We start from the raw sequence: 15,821 nt of genomic DNA, 5'->3' as shown, positions 1-15,821 counted from the left end.
AAAGTCACATCAGACAGCCAGTGTCATGTGGAAGGTTTATTAGGGAAAGGATCACAGAAACTGTTTATGGGTGAGAGTGACACGAGACAGACAGAGAGAGAGAGAGAGAGAGAGAGAGAGAGAGAGAGAGAGAGAGAGAGAGAGAGAGAGAGAGAGAGAGAGCAGAAGAGTGAGAGAGGGCCCATCAATTGGCAGGCAGGCTCTTATCTGCCACAAACCTGGCCCAGGTGATGACATAGGATGCTGGTGGTGACATAAGACATTGTTAGGACCCTAATGGCCCCTGAGGACATGCCAATTGAATTGCCTGTATACCAACATAACAGACCCTCAACAGCTACCTAAAAGTTTACTTTGGTAGCATGCATTTTTTTGCAGAATATTTAATCTCAGTGTGATCCCTGAGATTGTGAACTGTAAAAACCTGTCTTTTTGTTTGGCGTAGTTGAGCCCTAACACATACCTTTAATCCAAGAGCTATCTGTACACAGAATTTAATAAAGTTAGCCTGAGGTCAAGAGGCAGAGCAAGAAATCAGCTGACAGGGATTAAAGAGTAGGAGGGGCTTTGGGTTGAGGGGTATTTAAGACAGTGTAGAAGGGTGCTTTAGCTCTTGGGGTCTTGGGATTTTAGCTTGAGCTCTTTTTAGCTCTTTAGTTTTAGCTCTTTGGTGCCCTAGCTCTTGAGCTCCTCAGTTCTTTGTCCTTTGGCTTTTGGGCTTTGAGCTAGCAAGCCATTGGCCTTGGGTTTTTTGGCCTTTTCCTTCTGGCCTGTCAGCTGAGCTAGTGAGCCTTTTGGGTCTTCTCCACTGGGAAATGAGCTGAGTAGGAAGGTCGGCTGGTATTTTCTCTGTCCCTCTGAGCTATCAGGTTTTTTACCCCAACATCTGGTTCCTGAGTCTTTTTTGGTAAAATAGAACAATCTGGGATTTTCAATGAAAACAACACGCATTGTAACCGGAACACGGAGGAGTCTGAGACAGGCAGCTCCGTGGGGCTCACTGCCCAACCAGCAGAGGCTGATCTGCAAGCCAGTTCCCAATGGCAGACTCCACCTCACAGTGTGGACCATTCCCAGGGCTGTCCTCTGACAGGCACCTGTATCAATTCCTACTCTGTAGAACTTGGTTGTTACATTTCCCAAGAGAAAACGGATTATGGAACATTCTTTGTAAGTTGCTTAGTCAGTCTTTAAGACTGTTTTGTATGCTCATCTGTAATCATTGGAAAGTATTAGAAATACAAGAAAAAATGGATTATCACCTTCTGTTTTAGTACACGAGATTCACTCGACTGGAAACTTCTTGAAAGTACTGTTGTAGAATGCAAATCTATGCTGGAGGTACATGAAAAGTTATATGATGCACATATTCTTTACATGACCACGTGTACAAATTTTCATTTGCTATACAAATTATATTATCCTTCCACAGCTGCATCATTTGGCTGTGAATCAAAACCATACCCACAGGAGCAAATACTGACCTGAATTGTCATCTTAAAGAGGGAATACATTTACAGTAAAATATTCTGAGCTGGGAAACACCAGTCTAAAGTCCTAGGTCTTAAAGCAGCGGGGCTGCTTCCATGTTACTGGTTATAAACCACTATGAAGACCTTTATTCATACAAGGGTTATAAATTGTTTTCTTTTTTAAGGATTAATTTATCTTTATGTGTGAGTGTGTTTTTCCTGCATATAGGTCTGTGCTCCCTGTGTATGTCTGGTACCTGTGGGAGCCAGAAGAGGCATTTGGATCTCATGGAATTGGAGTTACAGACAGTTGTGAGCTGCTATGTGGGTGCTGGGAAACAAACTCTCTGCAAGAGCATGCAGTGCTCTTAGCCACTGAGCCATGTCTCCAGCCCCTGGTTTTTCTGTAGGATGAATTTTCAGTGGTAGAGGCCCAGGTGAGAGTTCTCTGCTTGCTCTGTGTTCCCGTGTGAGGATGAAGAGGGGCTTCCCTCACCATAGCTGACAGCCCCACTCCCTCAGCGACTCCTCCCTCCTGCAGTGCTTCTTCTCTTTGCATCAGTGCTGGGATCCTAGAAACACAAACACATGCACATGCTGAAACACCCCTACTGCTCAAGGACGCCCAGCCCTCCAGGGACTTTATGGTTGAGAAACAGAGTGACACAATGTCGCATACAGAATCAATGGCTGTATCCCATAATCACAGATGCAGGGACACTTGGGAAATGATTCTTTTTTAAAATACACTGCTCAGTGTCACAGAAGAAAGCTGGCTGGATGTGAACTGAAAATAGCTCTATAACTGTCCTTGTCATTCCTCATCTTTGTCTTTCAGCTCTGCTGCAGGATGACATCACTCAAGCCATACAATGTGCAAAGAGGGTTGTGAGGGATCCACAGGGCATTCGAGCTTGGTATGTTGGAACTTTGCTTCTGGTGATATATGCAGTCAGAATCTCGAAGGCCCAAGTGTCATTCTGAGAACTGTGGGTTCAGTTGGGGGCTTTCCTTACATCATAATTTTCTGGGAATTTCTGCAGATTGTGAGATCCCACCCATGACTGCTTCCTTGTCAGGCCTTCAGACAAGGGACCCGTGACCCGTACAACACATGTGATGCAGCCCTGACCTGCAGTATGCTGTGCTGTCTTGTGAGATTGGAGGGGACCAAACTGCCATGTAGACATGGCTCCACCAGTCTGTAGCGTTTCTGGCTGCATCTGCAGACTGTGTTTCACACTAGACCTTGGCCCTGGAGTGAAACTCCATTAGTGCCATGGTTCCCCTCCCTCTCCTCCAGGGTTGAGTATGTGTGTGACACAGATGTAACCTTTGACCTCATACCTCACTTTCCTTTACAGGGTGGCATGGAGAAACAAGTGTCACAGAGGAGATCTGTCTCAGTATGTTCAGGGCTGTGGAGTCTAACACTGTCCCCCTCTCACTATAGGATAGTCATTACAAGGCTCATGCCTACTTCCTTGCTTTCCCCTTCAAACACTTATAGCATACAATAAAAACCTAAAAACCCTATAAACATTTAAAGTAATGGACTAATTCATTTAACAGACAAAATCTCTAGACTTGACAGCACTGAGGATGAATCGCGGTCACTGATTGTTATCCAGGTCCACAAGTGAGAGAGAGCGAAACAGAAGAAAACATTTTGAGAAAATATGTATAGTTTGTCAGGGAAAGGAGGAAATTCAAAGTTTCACACAGCTGAGGAAACAGCTGCAGCTGCTAAAAGACTAACATCCATAGAGGGAGACCTTCAGTGTTCACAGGAGCAACAGGAAAGAGCCCAGAGGGCAGGAGTGTGCTCTACCTGGATAGGATTCAAATAATATGAAAGCAAAGAGCAGAGAGTGAAATGCTACTAGAGCTGTTTCCTTAACATAGAGAACTGACCAGGAAAATGTTCCCCGGGGCCAGCAAAGGAAAGACAATGCAACTGTGCTCTAAGAGGCCAATGCAACTGTGCTCTAAGAGGCCAATGCAACTGTGCTCTAAGAGGCCAATGCAACTGTGCTCTAAGAGGCCAATGCAACTGTGCTCTAAGAGGCCGGCCTACATCCCAGGCTGGTAGCTGGACCTGATAAAGTAGTGTCCATGAATTACTGGTTCTACAGGCAGGAAATAAGGAAGATTGAGGGGTTATGAATCTTGCACCATGATGTGAGAGAGCAGCTAACCCAGGCAATGATTGCTAGGGTCAGAGTTCCTTCTCAGAAGCCCTGAGAGGCCATAGTGTGAAGCCTACATTTTGCTGGTGGCCCAAAGATGTTGATGCTGCCTCTTGGAGGATGCAGGCATAGAATGGAGCGGTCCAAGAGAGGGCCTGTGTATGCTCTGAGTTTCAGAGCTGGAGGGCCAGCTGTCCAGGGGTTTCAGAGGTGTGCCCTGAGGGCAGAAGCCCTACAGAGAGCTGCAGGTCTTGCTGCTTGCATGGCTGTTTTCAGGTCTCCCTTAGGTCTGCTATTTCCTGGCCATGCCCCCATTTTACCCTTTGAAATGGGAATTAGCAATGGGGACATGGCTTAGTTGGCAAGGTGCTTAACACTAGAGTGGGGCCCTGAGTGTGAATCCACAGAACTCAAGCAAAGGCAGGCCCAGTAGTGAGCAACTGTAATCCAAGTGTTCCTTCTGCAAGGTGGGAAGTAGTGATACAAGAAGCCTGGGAGCTTGGGGGTCAGAGAGTAGGGCCAGCTAGCCTGCTGAACAGATCAGTGAGCAGCACAGCCAATTGGTCTGAAACACAGTAGGTAACGGCCAATCCCTGGGGTTGTCCTCTGGCCTCCATATGCACCCTCACACTTGCGTCCCAATACTCAAACACATGCTTGCACACACATGCACCATGTACCATGCAAACCCCTATACACCACACACGTATGAGGCGCTACAGTATGTTGGCAACACACAAAGTGTGTCCATTTCAGCTAGTTTGATTGGGGTTACTTATAGGAGCCGTATAAGAGGTAATTTATAAGATCGTGGAGAAGCACCTTACCTGTAGCTATACCACTGAGGAACATGTCTCTCCCTCTCCTAATAGCTATTAACTCTCAGTAGATCAGCAGGGAGGGGTGGGCCTTGGGATGGCCATTCGTGTTCATCCACTTGACTACATCGGCAGTAAACTAAAGCCCAGCAGCTGCATACACCATCATTTGAAGTGGGAAGACTCACTGTTAATCCAGATCTTATGGGGTTGAAAGAGCCTCCTTTAATGTGGACCACACCTTCTTATGGCAGCCTATATAAAGGACACTGTAGAAGGAAGCTGTTGCTCTCTGTCTGCTTGCCCTCATCCTCACTGGCAAGTCCATTCCTTCATTGGCAGTAGAGCCTGCTTCTTCAGGATCCCTATGTATACTGAAGACCAGGTGAGACATCCAGCCTCGTGACTGAACAACTGCTGGATCATTTTACTTTAGACACTTTAGACACCATTGTTACACCATAGCTGGACCATGGCCTGTGAGCATCTGTCTATCCATCTCTCTGTCTCTCTGTCTGTCTGTCTATCTATCTATCTATGTATCCATATTCTATATATTTATCCTATCAGTTCTGTTTCTCTAGAGAACAGTGAATAATTCAGGCCTTGCCTCATGGGGATGGCCACACACACACACAAACACACACATACACACAAACATACATACACACATACACACACCACACACACACACACAGAGACACACACACACACACCACACACACACACAGAGACACACACACACGGTGATTTCAATAGGTATGGCCCCTACAGAATCATGTGTTTGAATGATTGTTCCAAAACAAGTGACACCTCTTGGAGTTATAGCTTTTTTGGAGACCATGAGTCACTGATGGTGTGAACTTGGAGGTCTCCTATGCTCAAGCTCTGCCAGTGTGGCACACAGTCTCCTTCTACAGCCTGAAGATGAAGATACAAAACTCTCAGCTCCTTCTCCAGCACCATTCCATGCTTCTCTCTGTTACACAATGGACTAGACCTCTGTAACCGGAAGCCAGCTCCAATTAAATGTTGTCTTTATAATAGTTTCTGTGCTGCCTGAGGCCCTGTTGATGTCTGTGGTTGTGCTGCCACCAAAGGCCATGGGTATGTCCATGGTCTGTGCTTCTGCCTTAGGCCCTGTTGCTGCTAGAGACCATGTCGATGTCTATCAAAGACCACCTTCGACATCACAGGGTAAATTGAGTCAGGATGCAGCTCGACTACTGACTGGTCACCCTCCAGACTTTCTCTGAGGGCAACTTCCCAGGCTGGAACTGGTTGGTACTGGCAGTGGCTTCCACTGATAGTGGCAGCTGAGGGGCCAGAACCAAATTGCTGGTGGTGGGCAGTACTGATAGCTTCCTAGTAAGGACCTACATTTGTTTTGGTTAGCGGGGGCTGTTGGCTCCTAGCAGAGGCTTCTGCTGGTTGTGGCAAGAGGGGGCCTTACTCCTATTATAGTACATGGGGGCTAGGACTGGTGGCTCCTATCAGGGGCTTTCCACTGGTGGTGGCAAAGTGTCTAAAAAAGAAAAGAAAGGAGAGAAAAAGAACACACACACACACACACACACACACACACACACACACACACACAAACACGTAATGATGAAGTAATACAGCCTCCAGCAGGTAGGCTCTAACAAGCTTCTTTTTCCTTAATGTTTTCTCCTTTTTTCTTTTTCTTCTTCTAACTTTATTTTTTTCTCCCTCAGTTTATATATCCCAGGAAAATATTTCAAGCAGTACCAAAGTCACAATGCAGTTATATTCTATTTATCTGTAAATGAACTATTAAATGTATATACATAAGAAAAACATATTCCCTAATAGGTTCACATGATCAAAGGTTTATATATTATGTGTGAAAAGCAAACACGAACAACAAGTTATTCCCAAGAACGCAGATACATTTGTAACTAAGCAATTTGTTACATATTAACAAAGTGTGAGCTCACAGGGTAAATTCTCAGCCATCTTTTCTTTATCAGCAGGCTGCAATTTGTAGTTCAAAAAAGAAAAAAACCAATTATCTTAAAAAGTAATCCTATAGAAATCTTAAAAGAATCACAATCGTAAACCTTTATATAAAAAGGCAATCAGCCATTTCTACCTTAAATCATCAAGGCATGCATCTACTCATTAATACTTGTGAAATCATATCAGGAAGCTGAGGGTAAAAAAGAGGATAAGGAAATTAATCATCTCACTCACCAGCCCAGCTTGAAAGAATCCCATCAGCCAGTGCTGCTATGAGCCATTGTTCTTGCAGGCCAACCTTCAAAAGTCCCTAGCTTTGCTATTAAGAGTGTACTTTTTCTTAACTTCAGATTGTCCCCAAGATTTTATACATGAGATCCAATAACAAAAACATCTTTACCTAATTTTCTAAACAATGTATTTTTCCTTAAATTTGTCTATATGAGAGCCACTAGCAAAAATATCTTTACCTAACCTTGCTAAACAATGTAGTTTTCCTAATTCTTTCTAAGGGTAGAGGTCATTGCCAGCAATGTACATCTGAGGTTCTTTTCCAGGCTGGTGTCTGAATCATTAATGTGCTCCAGCAGCAATGCCTGAATGAGATCAAACATTATTGTTGTGAGTGTCAGTGATACTGCCCAGGGAGGAGCTAGGAGTCGCCTTGAGTTCTCACACAACTCATATATTGTGACAGATGTAGTGACCACAAGGGCAACACACAGAACTGTGCTCCATAACAGCATAGAGTCTTCAGGACAGGTAGTCCTGGGTCATGCCTCTCTGAGATACCCATCGTAGGTATGCTAAATGGTGAGGCCATATTCCATGACTTCTAGTGCTGTTTTGTTGTTCTTCCTGAATGGCCCCCCAACAGATGTCTATGGCCTGTGCTGCCACTGCAGGTTGTGTTGATGTCTGTGGTACATGGTAGGACCAGAGGATGTGAGGATGCCCATGACCTGCGCTGCTGCTGTGGGCCGTGTACTGTCCATGACCCTGCTGCACTCAGGGGCGATGTTGGTGTCCATAGTCTACGTTACCACCCAAGACCATGTTGGTGTGTGTGGTCTGTGCTGCTGCCTAAGGCCATGTTGATGCCCGTGAGCTTTGTTGCCTCTAGATATCATGTGGTTGCCCGTGGTCTGTGCTGCACCTGAATCCATGTGGAGGTCCATGATCCTTGCTGCCTCTGACTATAAAGGACAAGGAAGCTTCTTTTGCCATAGTATTGATGACTGCAGACTCACCATTGAGAGTGAGAGACATAGAAGGCTTCTGTGACAACATCTCTTCCCAACCCCAACCTCTTCCCCACTCCCCCACAAAAGAAACATTCTAGACAGGAAGCCACTGAAGAGAACTCTTTAAAATTGTGATACAGATGCTGAAGTGCAGCTCTTCCCAGCTGATGGCTTCAGGCAGAGGTGGGTGTGGAGGAAATATTCAGTTCTTTAAGGGCCTGGCCACTGAGAGTCTGACCATGCTTCAGCGAGTGTAAGAGCACCACTTGGACTTGGTTTTTTTTTTTGTATTTTTTTCTTCTTTTGTACCTCTTTGGGGGAGGTACAAGGGCGGGGGTGGACCTAGGAGGATTGGGGAGTGAATATGATTGGGGTACATTATGGGGAATATTACTGCTCCTCCTAAGAAGACAAAAAGCCACATAGTATGCTGAATAAAATATGCAATATATAGAAAATGATTGTGAGAACAAACCTTTACCTCCAGATCAAGTATACTTGCTATTTATGTTTTAAAATATTTAATCACCTCACTCTAGTATTTCAAGAGAAACAGTAAAATAGAAACATCAGGATTTTTCTCCTATCTCCTGCTACAGAGAATGTAATTCAGGGAACTAATACCATCTCCTTCATTAAAATACATTGGACCAGTCCCTTAAGTTTGTTTTAGAGTGGCAATAAATATTTAGGTCTGGCCTGCAATGAAATTCTTAATTTTAGAACAGGGTCCCCAAACAGTAAGTTATAGTACCTGGTATCTTAGTTTAGGTTACTATTGCTGTGATGAAACTCCATGACCAAAACCACGTGAGGAGGCAAGGCTGTATTTCACTCACAGTTCCATATAATGAATGGTTCATCATCAAGGGTAGTAAGGGCAGGAAGCTGGAGGCGGGAACTAAGGTAGAGGCCATGGAGAGCGGTGCTTACTGACTTGCTCCACATGGCTTGGCTCAGCCTGATTTCTTATAGAAACCAGGGCCACCAGCCCAGGGAGGACACCATCACAATGGGCTGGGTGCTTCCCCATCAGTCACTAATTAAGAATATACCCTGCAGTTCCATATTGTAGGGGCATTTTCTCACTTAAGGTTCCCTCCTTTCAGATAACTCTAGCTTGTGCCGAGTTGTCATAAGATTATCCAGCTCACCTGGTCATCTCTACAGGCCAATAAGAGAATACCTGCCACCAATGTAAGTTCAGAGTAAATGAACAGGGATGACTTGGGATCTTTGTTTGTATGCACGTCCAAGGCATGGTGCATATGAGGGTTGAGAGCATAGTTTATAGCATAGCCACAGGCTTGTGAGATGATTGCTTTTAAAGACTACACATAGACAATGTATGTATTTGATTTCTGTCTGATAGTGTAGTGTTGTGCTTAATTTACCAATATGGTCTAATAATGTTTATTATGATATTAGGGCAGTATTTTATTTTATTTTCCTTTTTTTTTTTTTGTTGTTGTTGTTTTGTTTTGTTTTTTTGAGACAGGGTTTCTCTGTGTAAGAGCTCTCGTTGTCCTAGAACTAGCTCCATAGACCAGCCTGCCCTCGAACTCACAGAGATCTGCCCACTTCTTCCTGCCAAGGGCTCACATTAAAGGCATGTGCCACCACTGCCCAGCTTACAGCAGAATTTTCTAACGCATTAGCAATCAATCAACACGCAAACTCCTGTTACATTTTAAAATAGCCTTAGTTAGCCTGGGGCAGGGCAGATAGTAATCCCCTAAACTACTCCGCATATTGGGGCAGGAATCCCATGCCATCTGCTTCTAATAATTTCTATCAAGCTACCTCCCGCCCATAATCCCAAATACTTGCTCATTATCATCATCTGGGCCAAGTCTCCATCAATGCCGGCCATGTGCTTCTCCTCCCCTAACCCACGGCACAGCCTCCTCCTTCCTCCCCTCTCCTCCAGTCTTCTTCCTCCCAAGATTCTCTGTCTCTCTAAGCTCTGGAACCTTAGCCACAGCTATCCCATTTGACCCGCCCAGGTGTGATGGCTTTTAATGGTCAAACAGGTTAGGCTCTTAGGCAAGGTACAAGTGGGTCACAGAGGCAGCAAGCAGTAATTAGCATCAAAATACATCAGACCAACCTCCACAATGCAGTTCTGTTGCTTTATAGAGACAGATTGTGTTTTAACATAGAGATGAGAGGCATTGTGCAAAGGAGGTAGGACTGATGTTCATGGGATACCTCCCTATAAAGGTAAAACACTTATTCATAATGATACACATTTATAGTAACCGTTCTGGAATAGAACTGCCTGTGCAATGTGATGCCCTGTGACACATCCTTCCAGGGAACAGGGTACACATCGGGGGGGGGGGGTGGCAGTTTTAGGAAAATGTGCATGATATGATATAAGTAAAACTATGATTCCAAAATGGAGCATGTACACAAAATAATACGAGCAAAGGAAACACTGGTCAGAAGTCGTCGTTTATCTTAGTGGTATAAAATACTTACGGATTTCCTCCATAGTTGCTCATAAGGAACTTCCTCTTTCACTGATAACTCCCATTTGTGTCAGAGCCAAGTCTTTAACAACAGCACACTAGTTTTGTCACACTTACTCCTGCTACTCCAGAGTAATTCTTAGGAAAAAAAAAAAAAAAAAGGAAAGTAAAACCAAACTGGTGAGATCGGAGAACAGAACAGCTAGTCCGTACTGTTTGGCACACAGTTCAAATGTGGAGACCCCACCCTTTCCTACTGGAAGGAGGGAGGCAGAAGACATTTAAACATTGGGGCTGCTTTCTCCAGTCAGATGTGCAGCTTGTTTCCCTGGCAGTATGGGTGATAAACAAGGCCAGCCCAAAGTCTATGGTCGCTGTGAGCTCGCCAGAACTCTGAAAGCACATGGAATGGATGGCTACAATGGAGTAAGCCTGGCAGACTGTAAGTCTCTTCTTGGTAGGTCCAGAGAAGCTTCCAGCACAGGGACAGTGATGAGTGACAAGGGTGGGAGCTGGAGTCGATACGTTTTTGTGTTTTCATGGAGTTTGAGTAATTTGACTAAAAGCATCACCTTTTGTCTTTTGAATCAGAGCGGCTGGGTGAGGCCACACGATAGGAGATTCTGGGCCAGGCTAAGGCAATAGGACCTGAGGTGCTCTTGGCATGTCCCTAGGTTTCCCAGTTGCTTCAGACTCAACAGCCCACGAGAAAAGGGCTGAAAAAGGATAGGAAGACTCAGTCAGTCATAATGTGGGATCTGAGATCCCGGGTGACATAGTATTTGTCTTCACTTCTCTTACCATGGGGTAAAACTTTTTAGATGACAAATTTCAACTTTTTGAATTTTCTACACAGAGTAGAGGGGTCCTATTTGCCTCTAGTGGCTGCATAAGTGGGGCCCTCTGAAACTGAGCATAACATGATTTAGTTCTGTTCTTCACTCTGAGATGGCCTTTTGTTTCACATAGAGGAAGATGAGACATTTTTCAAGGGCTACTGTGTACTTTTCAGATGTGTTTCCAACAGCTACCATGTACTAACTAACCTTCAGTGAGTAAATGAATATATGGGTGGATGATAGATGGATGGATGGATATAATCATAGAATAGCTTTTTTTGGTATAATAATCCTGTATAGAGGAGATTCTAAGTAGCATGATGTGATGCATGCATCTTTAATCTTAACATCAGATACTGAGGGAGAAGACTGCCAGATTTATGCCCACGTAAACTGCTTAGTGACATCTTGTCTGAAAAGGAAAAAAAAAAAAAAAAAAAAAAAGAATTTTAGCTTGATTGAAAATCCATCTTGCTAAAAAAAAATTACTCTGGTAAAAACCTTATTTTTCTTCTTAAATTATTTTCATTATTAAATCTACTAGAGATGTTTCCCCTGCCTCTAGGCTTAGCTGTCTTGAAAGATTAGAGCAGGTAGTTTAAAGCAATGGAAGAAGTAGCTGTTTTACTTTATTTTTCGACAAGGTTTCACTGTATGCATAGTCCTGCTTAGACAGGAACTTATTACTAGAAAAGGCTGGTTTCTAACTCACAGAGCTCCACCCACCTGCCTCTGCCTTCCAAGGGCTGGGATTAAAGGTGTGTGCCAGCATGCTGCGCTCATGTATTTGGGGTTTGATTGTCTCAATCTTCAGCCATGTTTTTTATCAAACAGGCTGCCTCAGTTGTTCTTTCTAGAATGAAGCAGGTGTCAACAGTGTGTGCAGCAGGCTTCCTTTCTTCTGTGGCAGTTTCTTTCCTCTGCTGGTTTCCTGGTAGCTGCAGCCATTCTCTGGGCTTCTTCAGCTTCTTGCCGTCTGCAGTCCTCACTGGCAGAGAGACATAGAATTTTTGATGCCATCTCAGGCCTTATCTTTCTTAAACAGAAAAGCAACATCCCTGGTCTTCTTGTACAGTTCAACCTTATCTCCAACCACCAAAGGTAGTTCAGGGACTTCCTCAATACAATGACCTTTAGAGCTCACCCAAGCTGTGGAGACTGAGGCAGCCATCCAGGGTGAGCAGAGGGCGTGTGTCTTTGGGGGTTGTGTTCATTGGGTGCTGCCAAAGGCCTAGGTTTCAGTTGGAGCAAACATGTGGTCTCCCTGACACAGATCTTCAAAAAATCACTGGCCAAGGGATGCTCCAACCACTTCCAACTCTGGGATTTTATCCAAGTCTCTGCCAATACAAGTCAAGGCACTGATCTGATGATCTGTTAATTCACAACAGCATAGGGCTGAATGCTGTTTTTGCACAAGTTGGTGTGAACAGAGTTCACAACATCTGGTCCTTTGGTAGCCGTGAACACATCTGGCAATCCTGGGTGACAGATATTTGTCTTTGTCAGATGAATTGTCCTTCTCAGAGGATACCTGTTGAGGGGAGAGGCACATGTTATGGTGGGAAGAAAAGGTGGCCCTGCTCTCTACAAAATAAAAGGAAGTACTTAGTGCAGTACTTTAAACTTTTGAGTACCTATTCTTGTTTATTCTTGTACATACTGATTTATCCTCAAAAAGATTCTCTTTGGAGCACTTGAAAATTACTTGCTGACTGGTTACATCAGTTGCACCTGCTTGAAAGGCAGAGGCAGGAGGATCACGTGGAAGACCACCCTGAGCAACACAGCCAGACCCAGGCTGAACTCGTGGAAGCCTAGTGTCCAATTTAACCATATGACTGTGCTCATAAAGTAAATCCCTTCTAAAAGACAGCTCAAAGAGCAGATTGTGGTATCAAATATAGATCACTTGCTGTTGCTGCTTATTGATAAATACTCTTTTTCCTTTTAGGGGTGTGTTTAGCTCAGCATGAGAGTGGCTATAATACACGAGCTACAAACTACAACCCTGGAGATCAAAGCACAGACTATGGGATATTTCAGATCAACAGCCGATACTGGTGTGATGATGGCAAAACCCCAAGATCAGTGAACGGCTGTGGGATCCCTTGCAGTGGTAAGACAAGGCAGGTTTACAGTGACAGCAAACAACCCATCTGCTCTCATTGTAAGAGCAAAGGTTCTGTGTAGGGACATAACAGTGAAGGAATCATCAGGAACCAGGGGAGAATGTCCTTACTGTTAAAAAGTCATTCTGAAGTACATCAGGATAGGGTGCAGTGTGGTGATAGAATGCTCTGCCTACACATCAGAGGACACTGGGTCCTGCTGACAAAATCAATGAATGAATAAATAAAATAGATAGAGGCTGGGATGATAGCTCAGACAGAAGAGTCACCTAAGCCAAGGTTTGACCCTCAGCAGCCACATAAAGCTGACATCGGTGTCAGTTATTTGTAACCACAGCATTGAGGACTCTATGACAGGCAGACCATGAAGCTCACTGGCCACCCAGCACAGCCTGGTCTGCGTGCTAGTTCTCAGTGGCAGTCTCTGCCTCAAAAAAATGTGGAGTGTTCCTGCAGAACAGCTCCTGGGACAGACCTCAGACTTCTACATACACACACATACATGTGCAGGTTCAATGGTGTAAATACCAGCACACATATAGACACACATGTTAAAGTTATAATTAAAAAGTAAAGACCTAGCCAGGCAGGGTGCCACAAGCCTGTAATTCCAGCACTCCAGGAGGTAGAGACAAGTGGATATCTGTGAGTTCAAAGCCAGCCTGATCTCCAAAGCTGGATGTGGTGCTGGGAAACAAACTCTCTGCAAGAGCATGCAGTGCTCTTAGCCACTGAGCCATGTCTCCAGCCCCTGGTTTTTCTGTAGGATGAATTTTCAGAGGTAGAGGCCCAGGTGAGAGTTCTCTGCTTGCTCTGTGTTCCCGTGTGAGGATGAAGAGGGGCTTCCCTCACCATAGCTGACAGCCCCACTCCCTCAGCGACTCCTCCCTCCTGCAGTGCTTCTTTGCATTAGTGCTGGGATCCTAGAAACACAAACACATGCACCTGCTGAAACACCCCTACTGCTCAAGGACACCCCAGCCCTCCAGGGATTTTATGAATGAGAAACGGAGAGAGTGACACAATGTCAGGTAGACAGAATCAATGGCTGTTTCCAACAATCACAGATGCAGGGACACTTGGGAAATGATTCTTTTTTTAAAATACACTGCTCAGTGTCACAGAAGAAAGCTGGCTGGATGTGAACGGAAAATAGCTCTATAACTGTCCTTGTCATTCCTCATCTTTGTCTTTCAGCTCTGCTGCAGGATGACATCACTCAAGCCATACAATGTGCAAAGAGGGTTGTGAGGGATCCACAGGGCATTCGAGCTTGGTATGTTGGAACTTTGCTTCTGGTGATATATGCAGTCAGAATCTCGAAGGCCCAAGTGTCATTCTGAGAACTGTGGGTTCAGTTGGAGGCTTTCCCTACATCATAATTTTCTGGGAATTTCTGCAGATTGTGAGATCCCACCCATGACTGCTTCCTTGTCAGGCCTCCAGACAAGGGACCTGTGACCCGTACAACACATGTGATGCAGCCCTGACCTGCAGCATGCTGTGCTCTCCTGTGGGATTGGAGAGGACCAAACTGCCATGTAGACATGGCTCCTCAGTCTGTAGCATTTCTGGCTGCACCTACAGACTGTGTTTCATACTAGACCTTGGCCCTGGAGTGAAACTCCATTAGTGCCATGGTTCCCCTCCCTCTCCTCAAGGGTTGAGTATGTGTGTGACACAGATGTAACCATTGACCCTCATGTCTCACTTTCCTCCACAGGGTGGCATGGAGAAACCACTGTCAAAACCGAGATCTGTCTCAGTATGTTCAGGGCTGTGGAGTCTAACTGCTGTGCTTCTCTTCAGCTAATGCTGTCTCCTTCTCACTGTAGGACATCACAGCAAAAATCCTTGTTTTCCCCTTCAAACTAGCAGCATTTAAAGAGAAACAGGAGCAAAATAGAGGCTTTTTCCTAAGGGGCTTAGTGCTGACTACTGTGTTCATTGTGTTAAGCCCAGCCTCCATTTTCAGCTAGCGAATGCAATGGGTGCTGGGGACAGCCGTCCAGCACTGTGACCATCACATGCATATCTGTACATCGGTTCTTCACCAATGAAGTGACTCACATTAAGGTTCATTGAAATTAGTCTTAATGGCCATTGTGTAGGATAAAAATACAAAATCCATTTGCAAGAGACAGGATGGTCTGAGTTAAAATGGTAGTTGTGTGGGCTCCAAGGCTCTGCGAGTGGGCTCAGCACCCAGACAGAACAGCCACTGTCGGGGGCAAGGTGGGTTTTTAAGGAGACAGAACTCTGAGTTGGTGTCAACTGAGATGGCCTGAACTCAGACATTGTTGTCTGGAGATATGTGACCTTTCAAAACCGTATGTTCTTGGATCTGGCCCATGTACACTGCTTAAGAAGTAAATTCTCAACCCATGTGTCAGTCATTTTACCCCTTGAGTTAGCCTTCCCTGCCTCTTGCTGATCATGAGGGTATTCAGAGACATTAATGAACTATGCTAGTCCTTACTTTCCTTAAGTAGCTTCATGCATCTGAACTAACTCTGAGGCAGATGAGCTTGTAGCAGCAAAAAGCCACAGAAGCAAAACTAAGCACATTGTGAAAATTACAAATCACATTAAATGATTTTTGATGCACACCTTGTCTTTGTTTCCTCTGAAGTGGTGTCTCTTTGTTGGGAAAAATCAACATGGCACTCT

General features: G+C 44.8%; 1 protein-coding gene across 3 annotated transcripts in view; it reads left to right on the top strand.

Moving 5' to 3' along the window:
• LOC127211030 (lysozyme C-1) overlaps positions 1 to 15,189 on the top strand; it is a 44,649-nt gene extending 29,460 nt beyond the window's left edge. The window contains exons 2-4 of one of the 3 annotated variants that reach the window (XM_051170859.1): positions 12,974 to 13,138; positions 14,349 to 14,427; positions 14,875 to 15,189. In XM_051170859.1, the coding sequence (XP_051026816.1) occupies positions 12,974 to 13,138; positions 14,349 to 14,427; positions 14,875 to 14,941 (311 nt within the window). In that variant the 3' untranslated portion in view covers positions 14,942 to 15,189. Of the gene's footprint in view, positions 1 to 2,310; positions 2,390 to 12,973; positions 13,139 to 14,348; positions 14,428 to 14,874 lie in introns of all 3 variants that reach the window. The other 2 variants (XR_007833349.1, XR_007833348.1) reach the window with 2 other exon arrangements.
• The last annotated feature ends 632 nt before the right edge of the window (positions 15,190 to 15,821 follow it).

This window comes from Acomys russatus, chromosome 28 (assembly GCF_903995435.1).
Source record: "Acomys russatus chromosome 28, mAcoRus1.1, whole genome shotgun sequence".
NCBI classification, from domain to species: Eukaryota; Metazoa; Chordata; class Mammalia; order Rodentia; family Muridae; genus Acomys; species Acomys russatus.
The sequence above is the reverse complement of the archived record's forward strand: the minus strand, read 5'-3'. Positions and strand labels throughout refer to the sequence as shown.